This window comes from Fukomys damarensis, unplaced genomic scaffold (genome assembly GCF_012274545.1).
Source record: "Fukomys damarensis isolate Sample0158 unplaced genomic scaffold, DMR_v1.0_HiC HiC_scaffold_20, whole genome shotgun sequence".
NCBI lineage: Eukaryota > Metazoa > Chordata > Mammalia > Rodentia > Bathyergidae > Fukomys > Fukomys damarensis.
The window spans coordinates 21,301,686-21,315,061 of NW_022900932.1; the positions used below are offsets into that span (position 1 = coordinate 21,301,686).

General features: G+C 39.6%; 1 protein-coding gene across 1 annotated transcript in view; it reads right to left on the reverse strand.

Moving 5' to 3' along the window:
- Nucleotides 1–5,730: 5,730 nt before the first annotated feature.
- Nucleotides 5,731–13,376, reverse strand: part of Ddx21 (DExD-box helicase 21) — a 22,969-nt gene continuing 15,323 nt past the window's right edge. Inside the window, exons 10-15 of the mRNA XM_010605882.3 lie at nucleotides 13,038–13,157; nucleotides 12,045–12,118; nucleotides 9,307–9,466; nucleotides 8,140–8,274; nucleotides 6,836–6,880; nucleotides 5,731–6,335 (exon numbers count right to left, since the gene is read on the reverse strand). Of these exons, the coding sequence (XP_010604184.1) occupies nucleotides 6,069–6,335; nucleotides 6,836–6,880; nucleotides 8,140–8,274; nucleotides 9,307–9,466; nucleotides 12,045–12,118; nucleotides 13,038–13,157 (801 nt within the window). The 3' untranslated portion in view covers nucleotides 5,731–6,068. The remainder of the gene's footprint in view (nucleotides 6,336–6,835; nucleotides 6,881–8,139; nucleotides 8,275–9,306; nucleotides 9,467–12,044; nucleotides 12,119–13,037; nucleotides 13,158–13,376) is intronic.

The following is a 13,376-nucleotide window of genomic DNA, read 5'->3' on the forward strand; positions in this document are numbered from 1 at the left end:
TAAGACAATCTGATCTTGATTTCAGTAAAACTAGATAAAAATATTTGCAAGAGCTGGCACACACTTGTAATCCTAGCTACTCAGAGGCTGAAGCAAGAGATTGCAAGCTGGAGGCCCCAAGCAATTTAGCCAGACTGTTTCAAAACAACAAAAAAATTGAGGGGGGCGGGGGTTTGGCTCAGTGGTTCTGCCACCTGCCTCGAAAGTGCAAGATCCTGAGATGGATCCCAGGTACCCAAACAATAAAAAAAAATTTTTTTAAATGAGAGGGGTTAAAGGGAGGGGAGGAGGAATGGGGAAAAAGAATCAAGATATATTATGTACAGGTACAGATTCCCTATGATGAATGTGATCATTATGGGTATCAAAGCGTACAAAAAAACGTATACAAATAAAATTAATTTTAAAAAGTGACTGTGGATGTAGCTCAGTACTCCCTAGGTCCTTGAGTTCAATACCAAGCACCTCACACTGGGTAAGGTGGGAGAACTTGAGAAATTTGGAAAGATTAGATTTTAGTAATATGAAATTATTGTTAGTCTTTCCCTACCCCACCCCAGTTAACCCCTTTCCTAGCCCTTCTGCCACAGGATAATAAAACAAGAAAAATCCTTGTCATATGCTGCTTCCTCAATCCTGGACTTTCCAGACTCCAGAATCAGATGTGCCAAATAATAGGGATTTTTAGAAGAATGAAAACTGGACTCTTACTATCCCATAGGTTAAAACTTGCAAAAAAAAAAAAAGTGGAAGAGGTAATCCCTTTCACATAAGGAATGGGCACCATGTCAGGACCCACAGAGACCTGGAAGAGTCCTCTAAGAGAAACTGAAGCTCTTGTTGAGGGCCAGCTTCACAGCCATGTGAGTGAACCACCTTGGGAGTGAGTTTGCTATGCTGTCCTACTTCGGCCTTCTGACTAGCTGGCATTATAGCACATCTGATTTTCTCATGGCAAAAGCTCATAAACAAAAACTTAAAAATCACTCATATTTAGAGGAATGCAAATTAAAACTATACTGAACACTTGTATTTTATCCCTCAGGCTGGCAAAAATAAAAATGCAACAGGCAGGAAACAGGCATGCTCAGGCATTGCTGGTGGAAATGCAAACTGATACCACCCTTCTGGAGAGAAGTTTGCAATACGCCATTTTAAAACTACAGGGGTCTGGGATGTAGCTCAGTGGTTCTGCTGCTTGCCTCACAAGCACAAGGTCCCAAGACTGATCCCCAGGAACAAAAAAAAAAAAAAAAGAAAAGAAAAGAAGAAACTACATATGCACTTACCCTCTGACCCAAAATTCCCACTTCTGGGAATCTACCTACAATATAAAAATACATATACATGTGGTTCTTCATTACAGTCTTGTTTGTAACTCCAAAATGTCAGAAACAACCCAAATGCCCCCATGTAACAATGTGGTTGGATTTTTTTTTTTTTTTTTGAGACAGGGTCTCACTATGTAGTTGAGACTGACCTGGAACTCACCATGTAGCCCAGGCTGGTCTTGAACTCACAGTGCTCCTCCTGCCTCAGCCTCATGAGTGCTGGGATTACTGGTGTGCATCACAACGCCCAGCCTGGATAAATTTTTTTTAAAGGTGAAGATTTCTATCAATATGGTGATTTTCAAGATTTTTTTTTTTAAAGTGTAAAGTATAGGACCTTCATGTTGAGATAAAATGCCAAGCATGGCAGCACATGCAAGTTTTCTCAGCTACCTGAGAAGCTGAGGCAAGATCACAAATTCAAGCTCAGCCTGGGCAACATAGTGAGACCATCTCAAAACAAAAGAATCAGAAGGGAGAAGAGCTGGGGTTGTAGCTAAGTAATAGAGCATACTTGGGTTTAATCCCTGGTACAAAAGAAAAAAGGGAGGTAGAAAATTAACTTGGACACTGTTGAACTTCACCTGCCCAGTATTTTGCCCTCAACTTCAGTTGTTTTGTTGTTTTTCCATGATGAAATTGAGGTGTTTTTTTAAAAGACAATCCCAGAAAAGGAAATACACTCTTCTTGGTGCATCTTATAGGCGATATGTGAGGTCAATCTTTTCCTGGTGAGACTAATCATAATCACTCCAGGTGTTTGCCAGGCTTGTTTACTCTTGGAGTTATCCTGAGGGTGTGCGAATAACTTATTTTACAAACTTCCACCTATACTCACTTTAGCATCAATCAGGTATGGCTCATATCTGCAACAGTGACTGACATTAAGAATATCAAGGCATACAAACAAGAAAATAGATTCTCTGGCAGACTGGGAGTTAGGACAATTAAATGTGATACTGGCTCTTGTACCAAGCCTGTAACTGAAAAGGGACACCACCAGAAAAACTGTAAAACATGAATTAGGTCAATAGTTTAATAGTACTTTAATAATGTCTTGATTTGATAATTATGCTATGGCTATATAAAAACACTAATGAAAAGTGGGTGAATGTTCTCAAAGTCCAAAATTACTTCAAAATGAAAATTTATTTCCTAAAAATTATAAATAGTAAAATGATCTTACAGAATCACTTTTTTGAGACAAGAGATCTCACTGTGATGCCTCAGGGCTCAATTGATCCTCCTGCCTCAGCTTCCCAGTTGCTAAACACAAGCACCTGCCACCATCCCTGCCTTCAATGATATATTTTAATGTGGCAATTCTATTACACTCCAACAGAAAGAAACCTAACTTAATAAAATGATTTGAGGACCAGGGATTAAGCTCAGTGGTGCTGTACCTGCCTCAAAAGCACAAGGTCCTAAGTCTGATCCCTGGTACCTACATACAAAAGAATTATTTTGAAGTTACCATAAACAACTTTCCCTAGTTAAAATATATAGTATGAAGTGAAGACATTAAGTAAAAAACTACAAAGAGATGGAGCATTCAATAGCATGGAATTACTGATCACTTCTACAATTACTATTACATGAAAATATAAGACAAAAATGAAAATGATACAATTTTACTTTGTGGCAGGGACTCTCTGACAAAGCCAAAATAAAATCCAGTACTGCAGTGCTGTGGGAAAAGAGGGTCTCTTGTAGGGCATGAGCAAGCTACACAAAAAAATCCAAACTATATTATTCTCTTTTACCATGCAATCCTACCTTTAGAAAAATGTATCTTAAATGACAGACAAGTATAGACTTTTGAGGATATTAACTTTAAGGCTGTAACTGAAAAATTAGGGGTTATCAATATTTGCCAGCCAAAGCCTTGATTAAATGTACAGTAGTATAGCTATAGGAGATAACTTGCAATTATTCAGCAACTCACAATACTACATGGTTAACTCCAATTTTGAATGAATTTGTGTTAAAGTGCTCATCAAGCTGGGCCTGGTGGTGGTGCAGGATGTATCCCAGCAATTGGGAGGCTGAGGCAGTTTAGCTCCCAGTTCAAGGCCAGCCTGGGCTACATAGCCAGACCTTATCTCATCACCGTCTCTCAAACTGATTACCAAAATGTTAGCTGTGAGGTGACAGTGAATTTTGTTTTGGTCCTAGGTTTATATCCAGCTTTTATTTTTATAATTCATGTATCAAGCTATTCTCAGCCAAGAAAACAAAGAGATAGATAAAATATAAAGCACTAATATCTTTATTATGGCATAAAGTAGTATTTTATACATTAACTCATTTTATAGTAAAAACATTTTATGTACAACTGTAAAGAAACCACTGCACCTATTAGCTCCAACATAAAAACACGGTTGTAATTCAAGTCATTCAGCTGTTTGACACATAAATTGGAAAATATTTTCTCTGTAGAAAACAGTAAAAATGATATTGTTTTCCAGGTTAGCCCAATAAACCCATTTTAAATAAAACAGAAGCTGAATTAGATTTATATATTTGAGTTCTGGTATCCAGACAAAACAGCTTTATTTACTGAAACCCATGTTTTTCTTTTTGGTACCGGAGATCAAGCTCTTGAGACCTTGCACTTAAGAGACAGATGGTGGAACCACTAAGCTAAATTCCCCAGCCCCCGTTTTTCATAAAATCAAATTGTACAAGGTAAAACTGCTATTATAATCTTTCGCTTTCACACTATTTACACCTGATTGTTCAGTTACCATATCCTTATAAGCCATTTATTCCTATCTAAATTTTGCAATGTTTTGGTTGTTATTAAAGCATGCCCAAGCCAGGCATGGTGGCGCACGCCTGCAATCACAGCACTCCAGGAGGCTGAGGCAGGAGGATCGCGCTGTGAGTTCGAGATCAGCCTGGGCTACACAGTGAGTTCCAGGTCAGTCTCAACTACATAGTGAGACCCTGTCTCAAAAAACGAAAAAAGCATGACCAGAATTTTGGCGAAACCAGAATATAATAAATTATAACCCACAAGGCACTTGTGGATAGGCTATATCATCCAGCACTTTCCCCTATTCCCTGTGGCTTAAGAGGATACCACGAGGGGCACAGGAATGAAGCAATAAAACTGACAAATGGACCAAGGAATAAAAGCCAAGAAAGTTCCAAGGGGACAGAAGACACTGGTCAGGATTCAAGGGTAGAGCTGAAGTTCAGACAGAAAAAGGATGCTGCCTCAGGATCAGGCACTGAGTTGGCTTGCAAGGTGCTAAGTAACAGCAGGAACGAGTTAAAGAACAGAAACCAGAGCCTAGATTTCAAAGTAACTGAATGAAAATGAGACGAACCATGCTGTTTTACCTTTCCCTTCAAAGCTTGTCCCAAGATTCCCATAACCATACTTTCTTAAAGACCTCATGCTGCCCATTAGAAGTTAACCTTTTGAGCCAGGGTGTAGCTCAATGGTGCTGCGTCTGCCTGTCAAGTGCAAGGTCCTGAGTTTGATCCCCAGTATAGAGGGGGGGTGGGATATTAAAGACTATCAGCAAATACAAAATACAAAAAAAAAAAAAAACCAAAACTTAACCTCTTGATATATTTATGATACACTAAGGTGATGACATACTCTTCAGCACTGTTAAGACTGCAATCTTGCTTCCTTTAATTACTTCTTGTTAAACAAATTTCATCTTTGAGTAGGAAGAAATGGAGCACAAACATTTAAACTCTATTTATCCAGTCTCCTTATTTCCAAAGAAAGCTATGGAGCCACCTTACACACCGGGAATTCCTTAAAGTCCCCGGCTTTCTGTTAAGATGTACTTCTATGTATACTATTCATGAAGAACTCACCGAAGCATCAGTAACCACATGAGGAGCTAAAAGCCTATCAAAATGCATACAAACAGGTAATCTATACTAAATGTATTTTATCCTCCAAATCTAGAGCATACACCAGCAAAAACTTACAGTTCAACTAAGTTTGAAATCTCGTTTCAAAACACTGCTCTGAATTAATTCTCAGTAGACATGTTACAGGACCACATAAATAACTGTTTAGCAGGAGGCCAAGGAATGCCAATTACAGATGAAAGCCTTGACTTACAAAGGATAAAGTGGTCTTCCAGAGATTGCTGCTTCCCTTAGGCATTTGTTTTAGAGAAGGACACTATAAAGAGATACTTTGGGGGCTGGGGATATAGCTTAGTGGTAGGGCACATACCTAGCATGTGCAAGGCCCTGGGTTCAATCCTCAGTATTATAAAAATAAAAAAGATCAACTCCTAAGTACAGTATAGGCAGATATGTGCTTGATTTTAATCTTTTTTTTTTTTTTTTTTGAGACAGGGTCTCACTATGTAGTTGAGACTGACCTGGAACTCACTACATAGTCCAGGCTGATCTCGAACTCTTAGGATCCTCCTGCCTCAACCTCCCGAGTGCTGGGATTATAGGCGTGAGCCACCACGCCCATCTTGATTTTAATCTTATAATCTAGACAATGTGTGTTAGAATAAAGATGTAATGAATTCATTTTCCTTTAAAATTAAAACCTGATAAAAAGAAGTAACAACAGCTACAAACAACGATCAAATAAAATAATTTAGATAAACCCTGCCCCTCTGCAAGGGATGGAGACTGGCCAAGTGGTCAAATGGAAGCACAATGTGCTTTTAATTGTGTGGAAAAATAGCATTCAGTTCCATGTTGCCAAACATAGTTGCTTCTGCCATATAAATCCTCTCCTAATCACTGACCAAATGCTTTACTAAAACTCCGCTTCTGGCCCGAGTTCTGTGATCTGTTACTTTTATTGCCACCTCCTGATCTCTGTCCCCTGAAGTTTCTGTTTCCTCCCCTCTGTCCCCTGGAGCCTCTGCCTCCATCTCGCTGTCCCCTGAAGCCACGGCCACCTTCCCGACCCCGGGAGCCTCGAAATCCTTCCCGTGGTCCCTCCAGCTCTGGCTGCTCTGTGGCCACAGCAAGCTGCCAGCGTCTGGAATCATGCCATTTCTCCTGTTGAGAGAAAGTTTGGTTCTTATCTGCTTTCATTTTAATTAAACTTAGTTAAAGAAGCATGAGGAAAAATATTTCTGTTGCTATTTCCCCAAAGAACAACCAATTTGATATCTGAAGTGTTTTAAAAAGGTCACTGATTCAAAATAACAATGACCCTCATGGGTCAAAGCTAGTGACACTGATGTGGGAAAACAGCCTTCCTACAAGAGGTAACCCTCATCACTACACTGCTGTTCAATTCAATTCCTAGGGGACCTCTACAACTGTCAGGGCTTGTGAAGTGAAGTATGTCATGTATAGTTAGTTACACTGCCCACACCAACAGGAAATAAAGATGTATAGAATAAAAAGGAAAAAAATGTCAAAATTTGAATTATCATCTGTCTTTCAGAAAAGGGATAGAACTGCTTGCTATGTTCCAACCTATTATTCTGTATTTTCATAATGAACATGTTATAATTTAGGTATGTTAACTTTAAAATCCATGAGAAAAATACCTGTATTTCTGTGACTGCAGCAGTACGGACATCAAAACAAACACCCTAGAAATCAAAGCAAATGGCACTTAATCCAACACATACACATTAAGTGATACAGTGAAATATGAGCTACTATGGGGGGAAAAAAACCCTACCAGGTATTAATTTTATATGAAGTTTAACCCAAGGCCAATACATAATTAATTCCCAAAAGCACAAGAGCTGAAAGTCAAGGAATATTTTTGTTTATTTGTTTTTGGTACTGGAGATTGAACTTGGGACGACCTTGCACTTGTGAGGCAGGCGACAGAACCACTGAGCTAAATCCCCAGCCCACAAGGAACACTTTTAACGACTTGAAATGATTTGGAACCTCCTAAACATTATAGATATTTGGGCCCTGTACTAACCATCAAGTAGCTACCAGCTACTTTTTCTTTTTTTAATAAACAGAAAAGGTTTATTTTGAATAAGGGCTCCAGATATTGTGACAAGTTTCTCTTTAAGACAACAATTCAGAACACCACCATATGGACCCCCCTTCTGGGTAGTGCAGACAGGCTATTCAGTTTGTTTCATCTTACAGCTGAGGAAAGAAAGGCTGGCTGACTTATCTAATGGCCTGTGTTAAGTGGAGATGGTATTTAAAATCTGATTCAATCCTTGATACTAAATACCTTCCTCTCCCTGTAGCCACAAAAAGTCAAAACTTTCATAGTATCAGTTGGGCATTACCTGCCCTTTTCACGCTCATTCTCCCATAAACGTATAGTGAAGCTTCCCAGCTTTAAGGATTAAAGAGTTTAAATCTTATACTTGATTTTGAGATTCTGAATTAAGTTACCTGACTGAGCCATATAGGTGGAGATGTCAGGGAAGTCGCTGGACCTTCAAGTCTGGCACTGTATGCAGAATGGTTTGGACTACACTCAGGATAGTTGTTGCTGGGCATGGTGGCACACACCTGTAATCCTAGCACTCAGGAGGCTGAGGCCAGAGGACTGCCATGAGTTCAAGGCCTACCTGGGCTATGTGAGTTCAAAGGCCAGCCTGAACTACAAAGTAAGACCCTGACTCAAAAAAAGAATATATGGGCTGGGGGTTTATCTCAGTGGTTCTGCCGCCTGCCTCACAAACTCAAGGCCCCAAGTTCGATCCCCAGTACCAATAAACAAACAAACAAACAAACAAATAAAAGAGTAGTTATCCGTTGACAAAAAGATGCACTGTCCCCACTGGGCAGAGAGAAGACACCATCCTGTTTTCCTGCCCACAATGAGCTACGATCCCAAGGGAGGTCACAACAGAGCATATGGCCTTACCAGCTTCCCTTTGAGAAAGACCATTCCCTTCACTTTGGAATCAATATCCTCTCCCAGCTGCTCTTTTAGTTCTTTCCAAGCATAACTGATGTTTGGCATTTCAACTGAGCACCGCAGGATCATGGTCACAAAACCCTATGGAAGAAAGAGGAACAAAATTAAAAGTGTCAAAACAAGCCTATGTGTATCCTTATAAACACTCTTACAATTCTACATTATTTCTGGAACAGTTCTTTCTAAAAGCTTACAATACACACACACATAAACACACACGTACATACATACATTTTTAGTACATGTAAAACTAGGAAACTCTTCGTTAAGACAGGTAGATTTTATTGATGTCAAAATACTGGTTGTGATTCAGTTTTCTGAACTATTACCAGAGGGAAACTAGACAGAGTATAACAAGGGATCTTTATGTTAAGTCTTTCTTTTTCTTTTTATTAATCTTACTGGTACATTTTAGGTATACATTATGACATTCATTATTGGAAATCTGTACCTATAATGTATCTTGATTCTTGTTTTTTCCCCATTCCCCTGCCCTCCCTTCTATGTTACGTCTTTCAACTACATTTCAATCTACAATTATCTCAAAAAAATTTCAAAACCTCAATCTATACAAGGGAAATAAAAGCATACAGCTGAAGATATAGCTCAGTCTCACAAGTGCAAAGTCCCGAGTTCAATCCCTGGTGTGTGTGTGGGGATATGTACCTTCTAAAGTTTCCATGCTGGTGAACCGATGAAACATTTATGCGTACACATTTGGGGTGTAACTCAGTGTAGCTTCAAAATACATTCAAAAATTTGCTCCCACCACCACTATGTTTTTGTATTTTTTTGGTACCGGGTATCAAACTCGGGACCATACCCTTGTGAGGCAGGTGGAGGAACCACTGAGCTAAATCCCCGGCCCATCACCAATATCTGGAACTGCAGAAAACTTCATTTCTACCAACAGTAAGCCTAGGTGCATCCATCTGCAGTCCCTGCCAATCCTCCTGCCACCCATCCACTGGGAACCATGAATCTATTTTGTCTCTATGGATTTTAAATTAGAAAATACAATTAGTACCTTTTTGAGAAAGTGAAACTGGGAAGTTTAAACAAATCCTTATAAATCCTGCTCAAACCCCAAAATTATAAAGTATAGAAAATTACCGCCTCTGAGTTGATCAAGGAGCGCTGGTCTACTGATGTGGCCCCTGAAATGTGGGCCAGCGCTGCTGCCAGGGCCTCCACAGCTCCCTTCTCTTCTATCAGCTTCTCAGCTGACTGTTTGAAATGGCCAATGGCAGTGGGAGGCACAGAGTCCAAAAGCCTGAGTTTGACAATATATTCATTAAGGAACAGATGGCAGGCAACACCATTATCATGACATGTAATACATAAAAAGTAACAACAATTTTAAACTGAGCACTAATATGGTCTCATTATAAACAGATGAAATGAAAACAGATACAACAAACTATCTTAGTATCATTAAACAATGATATAATCGTGTGGTGGGGTAGACCCATAATGCCAGAAGTTGCAAGTTGACGCAAGAGGAATCACAATTTCACTGCCAGCCTAGACTGTATCACACAGCCCCGTCTCAAGGAACCAATAAAAACAAGAAAAGTGATAACAAGTAATGTCAAACTCTGTAATCCCAGCACTGTGGGAGGCTGCAGCAGAATGCCAAGTTCCAGCCCACCCTGGGCAACTAGGGGATATTCTATCATCCATTTATTCATTGAGAAGTAAAAACATAAAAGTTTTAGAAGGCCAGAGTACACCTCAGTGTGAGGTGTCAGGTTCAATACCTGTCCTGAAAAATAAGTAAACAGAATTATGTTAAATTTTTTGGTTTTATTTATTTTGATTTTTTTTTTTTTTAAGACAGGGTCTTGTTCTATAGTTTGGGTTGGCCTTGAACTCACTATGTAGCCTAGGCAGCATGTTACTTTTAGTCAGAAAATACCTGTTACATTCTAGAATAAAAGATACCTTAAATCAGGTTTAAGACAACAAGGACTCCTTTTCTTGTGTGGTACTTGCAATCAAATTCAGGCTGGTCTCTACCTTTGATCCCTTTGCCTCAACTTCCCTCAGTGCTGGGATTACAGGTATCATGCTGGGTTCATGACAGAAGATTCTATGAAACTGTATTATTGTTCGGGGGTTGCCATCATGGCAGTACTGATCATCACACCTCACAGAAGAGAACATCTCTGTGATCTACCGATGCTTTGTCTCTTTTTTTCCTTCATGGTCATCTAATCTCAAATCTTTCAAACTGGCATCCTAGGGAGCTTCATTTGCAGGACTCTTAAAAGTATAAGGGAGTAGCTGGGCATGGTGGCACATGCCTACTGTAATCCCAGCACTCAGGAGGCTGAGGCAGGAGGATCGCTGTGAGTTCGAGACCAGCCTGGGCTACACAGTGAGTTCCAGGTCAGTCTCAACTACATAGTGAGACCCTGTCTCAAAAAAAAACACAAAACAAGGGGGAATGGATGTATTATACTCACTGATCACCCTAAATACAAAACTAGTAGGGAGGATGGGGCAAGGTGGCGATGGGGAGGTGAGAATGATCAAGATATGCTATGTGCATTTGCAAATCTGAAAAAAAAATGAAACCATTAATCTGTACAACCAATTAAAGGGGGGGGCACAGGTTTAGCTCAGTGGTGCCCTGCCTGCCTCGCAAGCACAAGGTCCCGACTTCGATCCCAGATACACAGGAGGATGAGGCAGGAGAATCCAAAATTCAAGGCCAGTATCTCACCAATTTAGTGAGATACTATCTCAAAAAATAATTTTTAAAAAGGGCTGGGGAGCTGGGCACAGTGGCACATGGCTGTAATCTCAGCACTTCGGAAGCTGGGGCAGGAGGACAGCCACAAGTTGGAGTCCAGGCTGGCCTACATAAGTTCAAGGCCAGCCTGAACTACATAGTAAGACATACCCTATCTCAAAAAACAAAAGCAATCATGTAAAGGTACAAGATCCCAATGATTAATGTAATTGTATTGTTTGCTTTGAATGTACCAATAAACTTAATGGAAAAAAAAAAGATCTGTTTTTAGATACATTAAAAAAAAAGCAAACAAAAGATAAATAAGTAAATAAATGAAAAAGGCCTGGAAAAGTAGCACACACAAGGTCCTGGGTACAATCCTCAATATTAAAAAAAATTTTTTTAAATCAGTTCTTATTCTACCATGTGGGAAAACTAACTTAATGATGATCGGAAACAGAATTTGTGATTAATCAGTCACTACACTGACACAGTGGAGCTATCATTCCTTAAAATGTCTAAGATAGGGCCAGGAATTTAACTCAGTGGTTCCACCGCCTCCTCGCAAGCACAAGGAACCAAGTTCAATCCATGGTACCAAAAAAAAGAAAAAGTGTAAGATAAACCAAATTGGGCAGAGATGAGAAATGAGGACATTTACTGTATCAAATTCTACCTAGTCTGAGTATTTTTATGATAAGCAGATTATCAACTGCTGGAAATATCAAGTAGGGGTGCCAGTGATTTAGCTCAGCTCAGTGGTGCTGCTGCCTTCCTTACAAGTATAATGACCTGAGTTCGACTCCGAGAGAGAGAGAGAGAGAGAGAGAGAGGGAGACAGAGAGACAGAGAGAGAGAGAGAGAGAGAGGCGTGGAACCACTGAGCTAAATCCCCAGTCCCTAGAAAGAAAGAAATATCAAATAGGGCCAGAGGATGTAGCTCAGTAGTGATGCCACCTGCCTCATAAGTGCAAGGTTCTGAGTTCAATCCCCAGTACCAAAAAACAAAACTTCGATCTCTATCTCTGCAAAGAAAACAAAAAGGTCAAATCTGTACTGCAGAGGCGTTCAACATACAGCATGAGCACCTCAGTGACAGTAGGGAACGTACCTGATAGCGTCTTTGCTAGAAGCTTTTATTATTTCTGTGGGAGAAGGGACACCTATTCGTTTAAATTTAATTCCCTGCAAGAAAACCCGTAATTTAATGTTATAATGGCCATCAATCATTTCGAACAACATTACTAAACTCCCAATATTTATATATCTATGAAACACTACTTGTTACATTTAAAAAGCTTTTAATTTTAGGTGTACATACAAACTGCAGACAGTACACAGAGCTCCTGGATGGCATGCACAGGTTCCAGCTAGCCACAGCTTACATTACTAAGGTATACTTGTTAAAACTAAGAAGTCAAGGGCCAGCGATTTAGCTCAGTAGGACCACATGTGCCTCTTACGTGCAAGGTCCTGAATTTGATCCCCGGTTGCAGCAAAAGAAAAAAAAAACAAAAAAAGAAAAAAGAAAAAAAAAACTAAAAAGTCGATATCATTAGATGAGGCTCATGGATTTTGAGGGGAATTCGATTATTATCTGGTCCCAGGAATGCTTGTTGGGCTGTGCACTGTAAGTCTTCACCACCTACCACACTCTTTAAGTTAATAAGCACAGCCCACTCTAGGGTGCGGGGGAGGTTAGGATTCACCTCCTGGAGAAGGATTTACAAACAGTATTAAAATTCTGTAAGGAAAAGTCTCTCCCCTCCCTTAGCCTTATGATACTCTCCACCTTTGGTTTTCAAGCAAATCCTGTATCTCCTAATCTGATTAAATTATTTCTGATATGTTCCTATTGTTTGTCATTGTCTGAAAATTACTTTAACATTGAAAAACTCCTTTTTTCAAACACAAAGTTGTTTTAAAATGGACCTTATATCATAGGTATAAACACATAAACAACATATATATCTACCAAGCTTTCAATCATGGCCACAAGTTAGAAATAAAGATAACAACTTAAAATTAATAAAAATTAAATAAAGAAACCAAAGACTGGCTTTCAACCACGATATAACTGTTAATAAAGGGTAAATAGTTTTACCGCTTTCTGCTCCACTTGTGCTAACTGATATTCTTCTTTGTGCTGATAAAAGCAGATGCAAACCCCAGTCCTTCCAGCTCTGCCCGTCCGCCCAGAACGGTGAATGTAGGACTCGACATCCTGTCAAAGCGAAACGTGTGTGATACAAAGAGGCGCACCCAGACGACCCAGTCAGTGAAGAACAGCAGTGGAGGCATGAGGAAGGACACTAGCGCTTCAAGAAATCTGCAAACAGTTCTCTTTCTTAACTATATTTTCTACTTCAAGTAGCTATATAAATGAAAGATTTTAAAAAAGGATTAATAAGGCCGGGGATTTAGCTCAGTGGTTCCACTGCCT